General features: G+C 45.9%; 1 protein-coding gene across 8 annotated transcripts in view; it reads right to left on the bottom strand.

Annotated features, from left to right (window-relative positions):
• The window catches only part of ADGRB1 (adhesion G protein-coupled receptor B1), a 553612-nt gene that overhangs the window by 239708 nt on the left and 294675 nt on the right, over positions 1–19229 (bottom strand). For all 8 annotated transcript variants that reach the window (XM_075581569.1, XM_075581558.1, XM_075581572.1 and 5 more), the window contains 3 exons: positions 2203–2367; positions 1628–1792; positions 771–935 (listed from right to left, as the gene is read on the bottom strand). In XM_075581569.1, the coding sequence (XP_075437684.1) occupies positions 771–935; positions 1628–1792; positions 2203–2367 (495 nt within the window). The remainder of the gene's footprint in view (positions 1–770; positions 936–1627; positions 1793–2202; positions 2368–19229) is intronic.

Raw genomic sequence — 19229 nt, forward strand, 5'->3', positions numbered from 1 at the left:
CTCTGTTTTAATTTACTGGACACATGAAAATAACCATTAACTGTAATTCAAGGATCTGTGTATGAAACTGCCAGCCTCTTAGTTGTACAGAAATGTTCCTTACTTTTCACTTAGGCCTTGGTCAGCAGAATTGTCTGTTTAAAATATGAAAACTAGGAGGTTTATTTATCAATGTCTTATGGATGGATAAATGTATCAAGGAAAACGAAATTATATGGAAATGATCTGTTAGGTGCCAGTGACTAGTATAAATACAAAACTTAAACTACCAAATTGTTCGGTCATTTTCATACAAGTAATGATGCAATTACCTGTAAAAAAAAATAAAGAATTTAGGAACCTGTTGCATTAGCAGAGGCAATTTGTGGCAGTTTTGTTTATGCATCTTGTGTGCTCCCATAGTTAATTGGACTAATTGTATTTTTGAGTTCTGCATTTTTAAATTCTTATCAGGTTAATTAAAGCAATGACATTTTTCTTGTATAAAACCTGTTAAATAACACAGCATTACCACTTGTCATTAAATAATATGGTCATGTTGCCTAATCTCATTATTGCACTAACGTCATTAGATCATTTTTTCAGACAGGTGTTTGTGCATTGCGCATGCGTGTGAGAAAGGTGAGTCTTCACATTATTCCTGATGTGCATTAATTCACAGCTTATAACCGCAGGATTTACACCTTGTGATACAGTAAAAAAACAGTAACACAACCGACAATATATAGACCTACCATGTTTGTTTGCATCTGTGAACTAAAGACATTTACCTGGGCACTTTTTTTCATTGCACGGTTTGGATTCCTCCTTGGGTCCTGGGCAGATTTCCCCTTCAAAAAATGGGCCATAGCAGGTACGTTCTCTTTTCTGTAAGCCTCCACCACAAGTTGCGGTGCAGCTGTCCCATGCTCCCCAGGCCTGCCACGTCCCATCCACTACAAACATGACAGATAAGGGTTATGGTATAAAATGGGGCTCAACAACTGACAGCCCCCTGGCCAAGTCTTGCACACAAAAGGTCTGCTACTTCACCAGTTTAAAAAGCGAGGTAGCCAATTTTGAACAATTTGCCCGTTTTGCTACAATTTTTGGTGCCAAAACGTCTAGCAAAGTTTTCACTTGTTTGGCAAACGTTTGCAAAGTTTGTTTGAAACAAAGAGAGTCTCTGGAGATTTTCACATCTATACTGGGGATACAGCACAAGCTATGCCAAATATATGCCCTTCAAAAAGACCTCAGCATCGGCACCAAACATGAATCCTATAACAGCATACAAGTGTTAAAAATCTAAATGTTTCTATGGTTTAAAAAGATGAATCCAATGCAAACATTAATCGGTGATACTGCAAAATGAGTCAAAACAAATGATGCATTGTCATTCTAATAGGACAATGTGTAGTGTATATAACACTAACTCTCTGTACAGTATATCTGTAGTGATATTGTAATATATTCTGTACAATCATTGAAAAATAATTGTCATTTTAGTGTCATGAAGGGTATCAATATAATTAGTCTAGTTTCCCCCAGGCCCACCATGACTCCTAGCTTTCTGCACGATGAAAATAGCATTATCGATTGTTAAAGAATAGTCATACTACTGGTAGCTATAATCATGCTACAATACCTGGGCACTGCGTTAGGAAGCATTCTCTTCCATCTGACCATAGTCCATGACATTCTGAACCCCCGTAGGATGGCCCATTACACTCCCGTGTCCTCTTCTGAGTACCATTAGAGCAACTAGTAGAACAAGTGCTCCAGCTTGACCAATCATTCCAGTTGCCATCAACTAGAAGTAAAAATGTATTGATTACTTCTTTCAGTGTTAAATTGTACATATATAGTAAAAAAAATTGCAGAAATGCCAGCAGTATGTAAGCAAACACGAGCACAGAATGAAATGTGTTATTACAACCATTAAGATAAACATAGTAAACAATGTGAGTATAGATCAGGGGTGGCTAAGTCCAGTCCTCGGGGGCCACCAACAGGTAAGGTTTAAAGGATATTGCTGCTTCAATGGAGTTGGTCACTCTTGGAATAGATAGACAGACAGATACAAATATAGATAGATACAGTATTGTAGAGAGATAGACAGCTAGATAAAATGATAGAAGGATAAATACACGGAAAGATAGATATATTTGTAGTTAAAAGCCATATTAATCAAATTAATCGGACAATATAAGTATACTATACCTGGACACAAGGCAATGTTACAAAACTTGGTCTGTTTTTCTGGTCCATCACATGGGTTTCCACCAAACTGAGGAGGGTTGCAAGAACGAGTTCTTTCTCTGAAACCTCTACCACATGTTGAAGAACACAGGCTCCAGGGTGACCATTCATCCCATGTGCCATGCACTGTTCAGATAAAAAGCAAAATAGCATTACAAAATGCTACCATCTAGTTTCTCCCACTGATCCATCCTGGTAATGGAAAGGTGGTTCAGCTGTCCAATACATAGACCTCCGATAAGTACTGAGATTGATTAAAACCTGAACATTAAAGACGTTTGCCTTAGAGATCCCCGAGTTTTTATTTGGCATGTTAATTGATAAGCACTGGAGAATAAGAACAATTCCCTTTGCAACAAAGGATAAAACAGTTTAGTTACTGTATATTAAAGTTACATTTGTGAAGAAAGATATACAGTAGAAGATGAAGGAATAAATGTGTCAATTCCACTACCAAGATTACTGGTACAGTCGGACGAATGTGTCGAAATTCGATATGTGTTTTTTTTTTAAGAATTTGAAAATTCATAAATATATTTAAAATTTTCGAATAATCTCTCAGTTCATTTTATTTCTTGATTTTTTTTCCAAACCGTCGCGCATTCTTTATTTATCTAATATTTTTCAGTTTTTTCCCCCACATTTTCAAACATTGGCAAATTTTTAAATTGACAAATATTCAATTTGTTTAAAAAAAAAATGAAAAAACTAGAGGCAGCTGTTTTTGAACTCCAACAAATTTGAGAATAACCAAAAATGTGAAAAATGCCTTTTCCGCAGCAGAGTAGTATTTTGGAAAAAAGTCAGAGTTAATTAAAAAAAATCATTAAAGCCAAAGCACATACACCATATACAAACTTCTCTATGCTTTAGTGAGTAAGCAATATAAAAATACATTTTGTGGTACAGTATACTGTAATTGTTGAGATAGCACCAAAGCCAGTGAAACTGGTCACATCTCCTTGAAATACATTTCTTGAACTCTTTCATTAAGGGAAAATGTGTTGATATCAATCTCCAACGGATAACATACAGTACGTACTGAACTTCACACTGCTTTAGTGGTGTCAAGAACGTAAAATGACTCCATAAATTAAAGCGGTTGCACAACAAATTGCTAAGTAGGACAATATGCAGAAGAAAATCTAACTTTTCTCTGTTGGGAACATTGTGACGTATTTTCAAGCTCAATTACTGGACCGTAACCTGGGGAGAACATTGTAGGAATAGATTCACAAGATCAAATGCAATTTTCATGTATTTGTTATTGGAAAATAAAGGGGGTGATGGAGTTAAATAAAAAATCCCCCGTATCCAGCGTTGCCACCACTCAGGGTTTGACCCGAAAACTACGGGTTTCGGCCGCGTATCTCCAGGCTACAGGTTTACCTGAAACATCTTGATGAGCCAACACTTGTGTATGTAATCTATGGCAATGTAAATTTTAAATGAGTACAATCTGCTAAGTTTCACCTTAAATGCACATGAATTGTAGGCTGCCACCACACTGTAGATACATAAATAGGTTTAGAATGATAGTACTCAAATGTAGAAACTGACAAATTGTGGTTCAGATGTTGGCTCAATTGTAAATTGTAAAGTGGGATAATATTGCACTTAAAGCATATGATATAATTTCCTAATTTAATAGACTAATGCAACTTGGCGCAAACTTTTTCAGCTGCGGCCCCTTTCCTGGGAGCCGCAGTGTTCTCGCCCCCCTTCCCCTGAATGCACAGCTTCAAATGACGTTGCGGGTCACGTCACATGACCCTGCGGCTTCATTTGACGCGTCGCCGAAGACCCGGCTGCCAGTAGGTAAGTGAGGTTACAGAGGCCTCACGCCTCCCCCGGTATTAAATTAAATGCCTGGGGGAAGAGCGCGGGGCCTCTGCAACAGCCTGCGCCCCCCTGCAAATTCTCCCGCCCCCCCTGGGGGGCGTGCTCTCCAGTTTGCGCACCGCTGGACTAATGGACTAAACAGTTAATAGAGAGACACCATGCTGATTTCAGCTCAACTGGTACAGTAGGATGGAAAACCTGAATCCCAGCATGCATTGCTTTTAACTAGTAGTAAACAGAGATGCCCCAATGCACATCCAAAATGTGCACATAATTTAGTTCATTTCTATATGTTTGTTCTGCGTTTTTTCTTTTCAGAAGTATGGGTAATTTAGTTCAATTCTTTGCACAAAAAAAGTAACGTTTGCTACCACAGCAAGGTCAGACCCGTTCAGCAGTTCCTACACGATAGATGTTGTGCCAACAGCAGGGGACGTGTGGTACCTAAGGAGTTCAAATGTAGGCAGACTACATGTGCAATATGTAACCTATAGAACAGTTAAAAACGGTTAAAAACAACAGAAGTGCTGTTGGACCGGTTGATTATAGAGACGGGGTTGTGGGTGGTGATCTTGAACTAAGGTGGAGGGACACAGGCCTCCCAAAATATTTTTCACAATCTCAGCAAGCTCAAAACCCAGACCCACCATATTATCTACTATATATTTGTGAAATCACTGTATGTCTGCGTCCCAAGGGTCAATCGCATTGGACCTTGGGCCTGTCACTCCTGCTCAGGCCATGCCCGCCCCCGCACACCTCTCATTGGCCTACGTCCAACACCAATGCCACACTGTCCCACCCCTCACTGACTCTCATTGGCCTGCGTCCAATGCCCGCCCCCGCACACCGGCCTGCAGTGTGAGTGTGTGTGTGAAAAACGGGCTGCAGGGTGTGTGTGGTGTGTGTGTGTGTATATATGTGTGGTGTGTGTGTGTGTATATATGTATATATGTGTGTGTATGTATGTGTGGTGTGTGTGTATATATATATATATATATATTGTGACAGAAACCAGGGGATGGTAATAAATTCCATATATAGGGCTCCCAGGATACTAGACAGTTTCTATCCTGTTTGGCCTGGGAGTGCAGCCTTATAATACATACACTCCATCCCACAGTTTGGCAAGCGCTGGAACTGAGGGATGAGAGATCCAGACCAGAGTTGTCTGCTGCCTGATTTCTGTCACCTGTCATGCTAATTAGGAATCAGGTATGAAAGACTGATTTCCTGTTTGCTCTGGTCTCCCCACAAGAGCCAGGGGGCTGGAAGGCTGCTGAACTACAGAGAGGAGAAGCCTCTTCCCCAAACAGGTTCAATCTTTCTGTTCATTTGTGTAAAACTGCAAAAGTACCGTGTTTTGATGTTGGAAGTGGAAAAGCCACTTCCAACCCTGAGTCAGGGATATCTAAGTTAAGTTATCGCTCAGGTGAGCAGCTTTTGTTTTGATCTGTTTTCTGTTGTATGCACTGTGGCAGTCTCAGTGCCTGGGACTGAATAAACCAGGCATAGCCTGTTTAAAGGAACAGTACGTGACGCCTCATCATTTCACCTACCCTAAAAGACCGTGTTCTAAACAGTCCCGGACAAACGACGGAGCCCCGGAGTAAGCCGTTTGTCACATATGGTGGAGAATGCGGGCAGAGCACTAGGGGGTCTGCGGGTTGAAGAACTTTGAAAAAAAAAAAAGTTTTTTCATCCTCTGCAAACAAGATGGAAGACGTGGTGGGTGCGCTGGTACGCAATGTCGCTGCCCAGAAAGATGCGAATGAAACCCAGCAACAGCTGTTAATAGCCCAGCAAGAAACTAATGCAAACCAGCAGCAGACGAATGCAGCCCAGCAACAGCTGCTAATAGCCCAGCAAGAGATTAATGCAAACCAGCAACAGGCGAATGCAAACCAGCAACAGGCGAATGCAAACCAGCAACAGACGAATGAAGCCCTGCAAAACGCGAATGCAAACCAGCAAGAGACAAACCGCTTGCTGAGAGAGGAGCAACAGCGGTTCGCTCAGGGCTTACAGCAGGAACTCGAGATCCTGAGGGGGACTATCAGTAACCTTCCACTGGCAGCGGCAGCCCCAGTTCCGAAAATGACCAGGGCAAGCCACTACCTTCAGAAGATGGGACCCTCGGATGATGTGGAAGCCTATCTTCTCACGTTTGAACGCACGGCACAGAGAGAGGGATGGCCAGAAGCTGAGTGGGCTGGTCTAATCGCACCCTTCCTAAGCGGCGAACCCCAGAAGGCTTACTTTGATCTAGAGCCAGCCGAAGCTAACGTCTATGCAAAATTGAAGTTCGAGATCCTCGCCCGCCTCGGCGTAACCACGGCTGTTCGCGCCCAAAGGTTTCACGCATGGTCCTTCACGATGGATAAAGCCACCCGAAGCCAGATGTATGACCTCATCCACCTCGCCCGGAAGTGGCTACAACCCGAGATCAACTCAGCCAGCCACATCGTGGAACGGTTGGTCATGGACCAGTTCTTGAGGAAACTTCCCTCTGCCTTACGCCGTTGGGTCAGTCGGAGTGACCCCCACAATGCGGATGAGCTTGTGGCCCTCGTAGAAAGGTACAATGCAGCAGAAGAGCACCCGCAACCCACAGTCGTGGAGCAACCCCACTACCCGAGGTTCCAGGACTCTTCCAGAGACGGTAAAAGGGTACCGGGGTTAAGGGGCGCTGAAGAGCGGCGACCACCTTCACGCAGCACCAGCAACAGTGGTTCGCACACTAAGGGCAATAGCCAACATGGGGAGCCGGGAAAAGGCTCTAAGTGGGACACAGACTATGTACCTAAATGTGTAAATTGTCATGAGAGGGGCCACACAGCAAAAATCTGCCCACTAAATGATGAGCCCATGCAATGCAACAGCGTGGAACCTTATTCGCTGTTGTCCCAATGTATGGGCCCTAGCCCAGAGGACCCCTTGAATAACCATCTGTGGGCATTTGTAAAGGTTAATGGTAAGAGGGTTCGGGCACTTCTTGACTCTGGGAGCATGGTCACTCTAGTGTCCGAATACCTCTTGCCCATTAAGAAGAAACAGGGAAACAGTTCACAAAGAGTGGCAATTTGTTGTATACATGGGGATAATCATGAATATTCCACTGTTGATGTTTTTTTTGAAACAGAGTTTGGTTCTTTAGATTTCAAGGTGGGTATTGTACCCAAACTGGCACATGATGTGTTAATAGGGACCGACTTTCCCCATTTTCTAAAAATGTGGTCCCCCGCTCAGAATAGCGCCCAGAGTTCAATAGCGGACCATAACGAAGTATTAGAAGAAACAAATCCTTTCCCTTTTTCAGAAATGGAGGTTGACGAGGGCCCAAATAAGAAGGGGGAAAAGGAGGAGTGCTGTAAAATTCCCTTCCCCATCACTACTTTGGTAGGGAATACCCCAAATCAAGATGTTGAGCAGACACTTACCACCCCAGAACCGGATAAGACCCTCGCTGACCTAGAGGTCAGTCCTGGGAGTTTTAAGAAGGCCCAGTGGGAGGACCCCACATTAGCGGTAGCAAGGGGAAATATACGGGACCAGAATAGTGCTCCTGGCCAACCAGATAGGTCACTTGCTTACCCCTACTTCGAGGTAGAGAACGACCTAGTATATCGGGTTGATAAAAGGAAATCAGTTACAACTAAACAATTGTTGGTACCACGGACATTCCGTAACGTAGTATTACACCTCGCACATAGTCATCCATTGGGGGGACACCTAGGGGTGGAAAAGACAAAAGAAAAGGTTCTCCGAAGCTTCTATTGGCCTGGGGTTCTGGCAGAAATTACGAATTATTGTTCCTCATGCCCAGAATGTCAGATCACCGCCCCGTTCAAGGCGTACCGCAGCCCATTGGTACCCCTTCCCATAATAGAGGTACCATTTGACCGGATTGCTATGGATCTAGTAGGACCCCTAATAAAGTCTGCTAGGGGACATCAGCATATATTGGTAATATTAGATTATGCCATCCGATATCCGGAGGCAGTTCCCCTACGTAGCACCTCAGCTAAAAACATAGCAAAAGAGTTAGTAGTTCTGTTTTCCCGGGTCGGGATTCCTAAAGAGATTCTATCTGACCAGGGAACACCATTTATGTCCCAAGTAACAAAAGAGCTATGTAAACTCCTAAAAATCAAGCATCTCAGAACCTCAGTCTATCATCCACAAACAGATGGTTTAGTGGAAAGGTTCAATAAAACCTTAAAGAGCATGTTACGGCGGGCGGTTGATAAAGATGGGAAAAACTGGGATTGTTTGTTACCGTACCTGTTATTTGCCATTAGGGAAGTTCCCCAATCATCCACAGGCTTCTCCCCGTTTGAACTATTGTATGGCCGACACCCAAGGGGCTTACTGGATATAGCCAAAGAGACTTGGGAACACGAGGTTACCCCTTACAGAAGTGTAATAGAGCATGTTGCCCAGATGCAGGACCGCATTGCTGCAGTCCTACCCATAGTGAAGGAACACATGGAGAAAGCTCAAGAAGCACAGAGGAATACGTATAATAAGGGTGCTAGGGTCAGAATTTTTTTTCCAGGTGATAGGGTACTAGTTCTGGTTCCCACCGTGGAGAGTAAATTCCTTGCTAAATGGCATGGCCATATGAGGTCTTGGAAAGAGTGGGAGAAGTAAATTATAAGGTAAGACAGCCAGGTAGGAGGAAACCTGAGCAAATTTACCATATAAACCTACTCAAGCCCTGGAAAGATAGAGAAGTCTTGTTAACCCTAGTACCCCCAGGTTCGTCAGAGAATCAAGAAACTGACCCAGAGGTTAGCATAGCTGAAACCCTGTCTGTTCATCAGAAACGAGAGGTTCAGAATTTAGTGAGAAGAAACAAAGAAATCTTCTCTATACGGCCAGGTAGAACTAGCGTAATTGAACATGACCTAGTCTCTGAACCGGGGGTCCGAGTTAACCTTAAACCGTACCGAATCCCAGAGGCCAAAAGAAAGGCTATAAGTTTAGAGGTTAAAAAAATGCTAAAACTAGGTGTAATTGAGGAATCCCAAAGTGGGTGGAACAGCCCTATAGTCTTAGTCCCAAAGCCAGATGGTACAACAAGGTTTTGTAATGACTACCGGAAACTAAACGCGGTGTCAAAATTTGATACTTATCCTATGCCCAGGGTAGATGAACTTGTAGAGAGACTGGGCAAAGCCCAATATCTCACAACCCTAGACCTAACAAAAGGGTACTGGCAGGTTCCCCTCACAGAAAGGGCAAAAGAAAAGACAGCCTTCTCAACCCCAGACGGCCTCTTTCAGTATAAGGTGTTGCCTTTTGGCTTACATGGAGCTCCCGCCACATTCCAAAGAATGATGGATAAAATTTTAAAACCACATGCTCGGTATGCTGCCGCCTACCTGGATGATGTGGTAATCCATAGTGAAGATTGGCAATCCCACCTTCCAAAGGTCCAAGCTGTGCTTGACGCAGTCCGGTCTGCTGGACTAACTGCTAACCCCGCTAAATGCACTATTGGTCTGGAGGAGGCCAAGTATCTGGGATATTCTATTGGCAGAGGTTTACTCAAACCCCAAACACTCAAAGTGGAGGCGATACAAAATTGGCCAAGGCCAGTTACAAAAAAACAAGTAAGGACCTTTTTGGGGTTAATTGGGTACTATAGAAGGTTTATTCCCAATTTTGCAACTAAGGCAACCCCACTAACTGATCTCACAAAAGCAAGAGGACCGCTAATGGTAAAGTGGTCCCCCGAAACCGAACAGGCCTTTAGAAGCCTGAAAGAAGCTCTCTGTGCCCAACCAGTGTTGGTCACACCTGACTTCTCCAAAGAGTTCGTAGTCCAAACCGACGCATCTGAGGTAGGGCTGGGGGCGGTACTCTCCCAGGAGTCTCAAGGTGAGGAGCACCCCATCCTTTATTTAAGTAGGAAACTAAATCCCCAGGAGAAAAATTACTCCATAGTAGAGAAAGAGTGTCTCGCAATAAAGTGGGCTGTAGAGACGCTCAAATACTACCTGTTGGGGAGAAAATTCCGGTTGGTCACAGATCATGCACCCCTTACCTGGATGTGTCAAAACAGGGAAAAGAATGCTAGAGTGACCAGGTGGTTCCTAAGCCTACAACCCTTTAAATTTTCTGTGGAACACAGGTCAGGGCACAAACATGGCAATGCTGACGGGTTGTCAAGGATGCACTCCCTAATATCCATGGTCGCTCATCCCTCGAGGTCTGAGCTGGGGGGGAGGATATGTGACAGAAACCAGGGGATGGTAATAAATTCCATATATAGGGCTCCCAAGATACTAGACAGTTTCTATCCTGTTTGGCCTGGGAGTGCAGCCTTATAATACATACACTCCATCCCACAGTTTGGCAAGCGCTGGAACTGAGGGATGAGAGATCCAGACCAGAGTTGTCTGCTGCCTGATTTCTGTCACCTGTCATGCTAATTAGGAATCAGGTATGAAAGACTGATTTCCTGTTTGCTCTGGTCTCCCCACAAGAGCCAGGAGGCTGGAAGGCTGCTGAACTACAGAGGGGAGAAGCCTCTTCCCCAAACAGGTTCAATCTTTCTGTTCATTTGTGTAAAACTGCAAAAGTACCGTGTTTTGATGTTGGAAGTGGAAAAGCCACTTCCAACCCTGAGTCAGGGATATCTAAGTTAAGTTATCGCTCAGGTGAGCAGCTTTTGTTTTGATCTGTTTTCTGTTGTATGCACTGTGGCAGTCTCAGTGCCTGGGACTGAATAAACCAGGCATAGCCTGTTTAAAGGAACAGTACGTGACGCCTCATCATTTCACCTACCCTAAAAGACCGTGTTCTAAACAGTCCCGGACAAACGACGGAGCCCCGGAGTAAGCCGTTTGTCACATATGGTGGAGAATGCGGGCAGAGCACTAGGGGGTCTGCGGGTTGAAGAACTTTGAAAAAAAAAAAAGTTTTTTCATCCTCTGCAAACAAGATGGAAGACGTGGTGGGTGCGCTGGTACGCAATGTCGCTGCCCAGAAAGATGCGAATGAAACCCAGCAACAGCTGTTAATAGCCCAGCAAGAAACTAATGCAAACCAGCAGCAGACGAATGCAGCCCAGCAACAGCTGCTAATAGCCCAGCAAGAGATTAATGCAAACCAGCAACAGGCGAATGCAAACCAGCAACAGGCGAATGCAAACCAGCAACAGACGAATGAAGCCCTGCAAAACGCGAATGCAAACCAGCAAGAGACAAACCGCTTGCTGAGAGAGGAGCAACAGCGGTTCGCTCAGGGCTTACAGCAGGAACTCGAGATCCTGAGGGGGACTATCAGTAACCTTCCACTGGCAGCGGCAGCCCCAGTTCCGAAAATGACCAGGGCAAGCCACTACCTTCAGAAGATGGGACCCTCGGATGATGTGGAAGCCTATCTTCTCACGTTTGAACGCACGGCACAGAGAGAGGGATGGCCAGAAGCTGAGTGGGCTGGTCTAATCGCACCCTTCCTAAGCGGCGAACCCCAGAAGGCTTACTTTGATCTAGAGCCAGCCGAAGCTAACGTCTATGCAAAATTGAAGTTCGAGATCCTCGCCCGCCTCGGCGTAACCACGGCTGTTCGCGCCCAAAGGTTTCACGCATGGTCCTTCACGATGGATAAAGCCACCCGAAGCCAGATGTATGACCTCATCCACCTCGCCCGGAAGTGGCTACAACCCGAGATCAACTCAGCCAGCCACATCGTGGAACGGTTGGTCATGGACCAGTTCTTGAGGAAACTTCCCTCTGCCTTACGCCGTTGGGTCAGTCGGAGTGACCCCCACAATGCGGATGAGCTTGTGGCCCTCGTAGAAAGGTACAATGCAGCAGAAGAGCACCCGCAACCCACAGTCGTGGAGCAACCCCACTACCCGAGGTTCCAGGACTCTTCCAGAGACGGTAAAAGGGTACCGGGGTTAAGGGGCGCTGAAGAGCGGCGACCACCTTCACGCAGCACCAGCAACAGTGGTTCGCACACTAAGGGCAATAGCCAACATGGGGAGCCGGGAAAAGGCTCTAAGTGGGACACAGACTATGTACCTAAATGTGTAAATTGTCATGAGAGGGGCCACACAGCAAAAATCTGCCCACTAAATGATGAGCCCATGCAATGCAACAGCGTGGAACCTTATTCGCTGTTGTCCCAATGTATGGGCCCTAGCCCAGAGGACCCCTTGAATAACCATCTGTGGGCATTTGTAAAGGTTAATGGTAAGAGGGTTCGGGCACTTCTTGACTCTGGGAGCATGGTCACTCTAGTGTCCGAATACCTCTTGCCCATTAAGAAGAAACAGGGAAACAGTTCACAAAGAGTGGCAATTTGTTGTATACATGGGGATAATCATGAATATTCCACTGTTGATGTTTTTTTTGAAACAGAGTTTGGTTCTTTAGATTTCAAGGTGGGTATTGTACCCAAACTGGCACATGATGTGTTAATAGGGACCGACTTTCCCCATTTTCTAAAAATGTGGTCCCCCGCTCAGAATAGCGCCCAGAGTTCAATAGCGGACCATAACGAAGTATTAGAAGAAACAAATCTTTTCCCTTTTTCAGAAATGGAGGTTGACGAGGGCCCAAATAAGAAGGGGGAAAAGGAGGAGTGCTGTAAAATTCCCTTCCCCATCACTACTTTGGTAGGGAATACCCCAAATCAAGATGTTGAGCAGACACTTACCACCCCAGAACCGGATAAGACCCTCGCTGACCTAGAGGTCAGTCCTGGGAGTTTTAAGAAGGCCCAGTGGGAGGACCCCACATTAGCGGTAGCAAGGGGAAATATACGGGACCAGAATAGTGCTCCTGGCCAACCAGATAGGTCACTTGCTTACCCCTACTTCGAGGTAGAGAACGACCTAGTATATCGGGTTGATAAAAGGAAATCAGTTACAACTAAACAATTGTTGGTACCACGGACATTCCGTAACGTAGTATTACACCTCGCACATAGTCATCCATTGGGGGGACACCTAGGGGTGGAAAAGACAAAAGAAAAGGTTCTCCGAAGATTCTATTGGCCTGGGGTTCTGGCAGAAATTACGAATTATTGTTCCTCATGCCCAGAATGTCAGATCACCGCCCCGTTCAAGGCGTACCGCAGCCCATTGGTACCCCTTCCCATAATAGAGGTACCATTTGACCGGATTGCTATGGATCTAGTAGGACCCCTAATAAAGTCTGCTAGGGGACATCAGCATATATTGGTAATATTAGATTATGCCATCCGATATCCGGAGGCAGTTCCCCTACGTAGCACCTCAGCTAAAAACATAGCAAAAGAGTTAGTAGTTCTGTTTTCCCGGGTCGGGATTCCTAAAGAGATTCTATCTGACCAGGGAACACCATTTATGTCCCAAGTAACAAAAGAGCTATGTAAACTCCTAAAAATCAAGCATCTCAGAACCTCAGTCTATCATCCACAAACAGATGGTTTAGTGGAAAGGTTCAATAAAACCTTAAAGAGCATGTTACGGCGGGCGGTTGATAAAGATGGGAAAAACTGGGATTGTTTGTTACCGTACCTGTTATTTGCCATTAGGGAAGTTCCCCAATCATCCACAGGCTTCTCCCCGTTTGAACTATTGTATGGCCGACACCCAAGGGGCTTACTGGATATAGCCAAAGAGACTTGGGAACACGAGGTTACCCCTTACAGAAGTGTAATAGAGCATGTTGCCCAGATGCAGGACCGCATTGCTGCAGTCCTACCCATAGTGAAGGAACACATGGTTAAAGCTCAAGAAGCACAGAGGAATACGTATAATAAGGGTGCTAGGGTCAGAATTTTTTTTCCAGGTGATAGGGTACTAGTTCTGGTTCCCACCGTGGAGAGTAAATTCCTTGCTAAATGGCATGGCCATATGAGGTCTTGGAAAGAGTGGGAGAAGTAAATTATAAGGTAAGACAGCCAGGTAGGAGGAAACCTGAGCAAATTTACCATATAAACCTACTCAAGCCCTGGAAAGATAGAGAAGTCTTGTTAACCCTAGTACCCCCAGGTTCGTCAGAGAATCAAGAAACTGACCCAGAGGTTAGCATAGCTGAAACCCTGTCTGTTCATCAGAAACGAGAGGTTCAGAATTTAGTGAGAAGAAACAAAGAAATCTTCTCTATACGGCCAGGTAGAACTAGCGTAATTGAACATGACCTAGTCTCTGAACCGGGGGTCCGAGTTAACCTTAAACCGTACCGAATCCCAGAGGCCAAAAGAAAGGCTATAAGTTTAGAGGTTAAAAAAATGCTAAAACTAGGTGTAATTGAGGAATCCCAAAGTGGGTGGAACAGCCCTATAGTCTTAGTCCCAAAGCCAGATGGTACAACAAGGTTTTGTAATGACTACCGGAAACTAAACGCGGTGTCAAAATTTGATACTTATCCTATGCCCAGGGTAGATGAACTTGTAGAGAGACTGGGCAAAGCCCAATATCTCACAACCCTAGACCTAACAAAAGGGTACTGGCAGGTTCCCCTCACAGAAAGGGCAAAAGAAAAGACAGCCTTCTCAACCCCAGACGGCCTCTTTCAGTATAAGGTGTTGCCTTTTGGCTTACATGGAGCTCCCGCCACATTCCAAAGAATGATGGATAAAATTTTAAAACCACATGCTCGGTATGCTGCCGCCTACCTGGATGATGTGGTAATCCATAGTGAAGATTGGCAATCCCACCTTCCAAAGGTCCAAGCTGTGCTTGACGCAGTCCGGTCTGCTGGACTAACTGCTAACCCCGCTAAATGCACTATTGGTCTGGAGGAGGCCAAGTATCTGGGATATTCTATTGGCAGAGGTTTACTCAAACCCCAAACACTCAAAGTGGAGGCGATACAAAATTGGCCAAGGCCAGTTACAAAAAAACAAGTAAGGACCTTTTTGGGGTTAATTGGGTACTATAGAAGGTTTATTCCCAATTTTGCAACTAAGGCAACCCCACTAACTGATCTCACAAAAGCAAGAGGACCGCTAATGGTAAAGTGGTCCCCCGAAACCGAACAGGCCTTTAGAAGCCTGAAAGAAGCTCTCTGTGCCCAACCAGTGTTGGTCACACCTGACTTCTCCAAAGAGTTCGTAGTCCAAACCGACGCATCTGAGGTAGGGCTGGGGGCGGTACTCTCCCAGGAGTCTCAAGGTGAGGAGCACCCCATCCTTTATTTAAGTAGGAAACTAAATCCCCAGGAGAAAAATTACTCCATAGTAGAGAAAGAGTGTCTCGCAATAAAGTGGGCTGTAGAGACGCTCAAATACTACCTGTTGGGGAGAAAATTCCGGTTGGTCACAGATCATGCACCCCTTACCTGGATGTGTCAAAACAGGGAAAAGAATGCTAGAGTGACCAGGTGGTTCCTAAGCCTACAACCCTTTAAATTTTCTGTGGAACACAGGTCAGGGCACAAACATGGCAATGCTGACGGGTTGTCAAGGATGCACTCCCTAATATCCATGGTCGCTCATCCCTCGAGGTCTGAGCTGGGGGGGAGGATATGTGACAGAAACCAGGGGATGGTAATAAATTCCATATATAGGGCTCCCAAGATACTAGACAGTTTCTATCCTGTTTGGCCTGGGAGTGCAGCCTTATAATACATACACTCCATCCCACAGTTTGGCAAGCGCTGGAACTGAGGGATGAGAGATCCAGACCAGAGTTGTCTGCTGCCTGATTTCTGTCACCTGTCATGCTAATTAGGAATCAGGTATGAAAGACTGATTTCCTGTTTGCTCTGGTCTCCCCACAAGAGCCAGGAGGCTGGAAGGCTGCTGAACTACAGAGGGGAGAAGCCTCTTCCCCAAACAGGTTCAATCTTTCTGTTCATTTGTGTAAAACTGCAAAAGTACCGTGTTTTGATGTTGGAAGTGGAAAAGCCACTTCCAACCCTGAGTCAGGGATATCTAAGTTAAGTTATCGCTCAGGTGAGCAGCTTTTGTTTTGATCTGTTTTCTGTTGTATGCACTGTGGCAGTCTCAGTGCCTGGGACTGAATAAACCAGGCATAGCCTGTTTAAAGGAACAGTACGTGACGCCTCATCATTTCACCTACCCTAAAAGACCGTGTTCTAAACAGTCCCGGACAAACGACGGAGCCCCGGAGTAAGCCGTTTGTCACAATATATATATATATATATATAATGTGTGGTGTGTATATATGTATGTGTGGTATATATATATATATGTGTGTGTGTGTGTGTGTGTGTGTGTGTGTGTGTGTGTGTGTGTGTGTGTGTACATTATATAATATTTAAAAATGAAAAAAAAAAAGACATGTGAGAATAAATTATTTATTAACATTGTGCAACTTTGATAAATATATTCACACGCACACACCACACACACATCACACACATCCATATACACCACACATACATATATACACACACACACACACACACACACACATATATATATATATATATATATATATATATATATATATATCTATCTATATATACATACATACACACACACACACACCACACATATATATACACCACACATACACATTATATATATATATATATATATATATATATATATATATATATATATATATATATATATATATATATATATATATATATATATATATATATATATATATATATATATATATAATGTGTATGTGTGGTGTATATATATGTGTGGTGTGTGTGTGTGTGTATGTATGTATATATAGATAGATATATATATATATATATATATATATATATATATATATATATATATATATATATATATATGTGTGTGTGTGTGTGTGTGTGTGTGTGTGTGTGTGTGTGTGTGTGTGTGTGTGTGTGTGTGTGTGTGTGTATATATGTATGTGTGGTGTATATGGATGTGTGTGATGTGTGTGTGGTGTGTGCGTGTGAATATATTTATCAAAGTTGCACAATGTTAATAAATAATTTATTCTCACATGTCTTTTTTTTTTTTCATTTTTAAATATTATATAATGTACACACACACACACACACACACACACACACACACACACACACACACACACACACACACACACACACACACACACACACACACACACACACACACACACACACACACACACACTGACAGCTACCAAGTGACAAACACACACACACACACACACTGACAGCTACCAAGTGACAAACACACACAGTGATACCCGCCTACCAAGCGCGCTTGCTGTCTCCTCTGCCAGGCAGCGCTGATTACAGATGCAGGGGCTTTGTGCATCTGTTCAGCCCGGCTCAGCGACGCTGAGAGAGGGAGGCCCGGCGCGCACGCTGGAGGAGCAGCACCGGGAGACTGAGAGAGAGAGTGAGGTCAGAGAGAGAGTGATGCCAGAGAAAGAGAGAGAGGTCAGAGAGAGAGAGAGTGAGGTCAGAGAGAGAGAGTGAGGTCAGAGAGAGAGAGAGAGAGAGGTCAGAGAGAGAGAGTGAGGTCAGAGAGAGAGAGAGTGAGGTCAGAGAGAGAGTGAGGTCAGAGAGAGAGAGAGTGAGGTCAGAGAGAGAGTGAGGTCAGAGAGAGTGAGGTCAGAGAGAGAGAGTGAGGTCAGAGAGAGTGAGAGTGTGTGAGGGAGACACCAACTGCACCACTGCAACTGTTAGGTATGTATATACACCTTTGTTTTTACTTTGGGCGCCGCGTAAAAATCCTGATCGCCTTGGGGAGCCTTGAAAAAATTCTGATTGCCTTGGGGAGCCTTGAACCGAAAAAGTTTGGGAACCACTGAGGTACAGAATCTACACACAACGCACAAACACAGCACACACACACATTCACACAACACCAAACACTGCAGACTGCCTCTTCAAACCCCCCCTCCCCTCCACGCCACACATCTCCCTCCGCAACCGGACCGCGAGGCCGCGGCCTCCACTCACACACCATGGCAACGATGTCCCTCCCCCTATCCCGCTACCTCACACAGTGTAGCTCCCGCGAAACGCACAGCACGCCACACCTCCTGCACCTCACACAGCTCCCTCCGCAACCGGACCGCGAGGCCACCTACCCCGCTACACCATGCCACCAATGGCCCTCCCCCTATCCCGCTACCTCACACAGTGTAGCTCCCGCGAACCGCACAGCACGCCTCACATCTCCTGCACCTCACATATCTCCCTACCGCAACCGGACCGCGAGGCCCCCTACTCCGCTACACCATGCCACCAATGTCCCTCCCCCTATCCCGCTACCTCACACAGTGTAGCTCCCGCGGACCGCACAGCACGCCTCACATCTCCTGCACCTCACACATCTCCCTACCGCAACCGGACCGCGAGGTCCCCTACCCCGCTACACCATGCCACCAATGTCCCTCCCCCTATCCCGCTAGCTCACACAGTGTAGCTCCCGCGAACCGCACAGCACGCCTCACATCTCCTGCACCTCACACATCTCCCTCCGCAACCGGACCGCGAGGCCCCCTACCCCGCTACACCATGCCACCAATGTCCCTCCCCCTATCCCGCTACCTCACACAGTGTAGCTCCCGCGAACCGCACAGCACGCCTCACATCTCCTGCACCTCACACATCTCCCTACCGCAACCGGACCGCGAGGCCCCCTACCCCGCTACACCATGCCACCAATGTCCCTCCCCCTATCCCGCTACCTCACACAGTGTAGCTCCCGCGGACCGCACAGCACGCCTCACATCTCCTGCACCTCACACATCTCCCTCCGCAACCGGACCGCGAGGCCCCCTACCCCGCTACACCATGCCACCAATGTCCCTCCCCCTATCCCGCTACCTCACACAGTGTAGCTCCCGCGAACCGCACAGCACGCCTCATCTCCTGCACCTCACACAGCTCCCTACCGCAACCAGACCGCGAGGCCCCCTACCCCGCGACACCATGCCACCAATGTCCCTCCCCTATCCCGCTAGCTCACACAGTGTAGCTCCCGCGAACCGCACAGCACGCCTCACATCTCCTGCACCTCACACATCTCCCTACCGCAACCGGACCGCGAGGCCCCCTACCCCGCTACACCATGCCACCAATGTCCCTCCCCCTATCCCGCTACCTCACACAGTGTAGCTCCCGCGGACCGCACAGCACGCCTCACATCTCCTGCACCTCACACATCTCCCTACCGCAACCGGACCGCGAGGCCGCGGCCTACACTCACACACCATGGCAACGATGTCCCTCCCCCTATCCCGCTAC

The sequence above is a fragment of the Ascaphus truei genome, chromosome 2, assembly GCF_040206685.1.
Source record: "Ascaphus truei isolate aAscTru1 chromosome 2, aAscTru1.hap1, whole genome shotgun sequence".
NCBI lineage: Eukaryota > Metazoa > Chordata > Amphibia > Anura > Ascaphidae > Ascaphus > Ascaphus truei.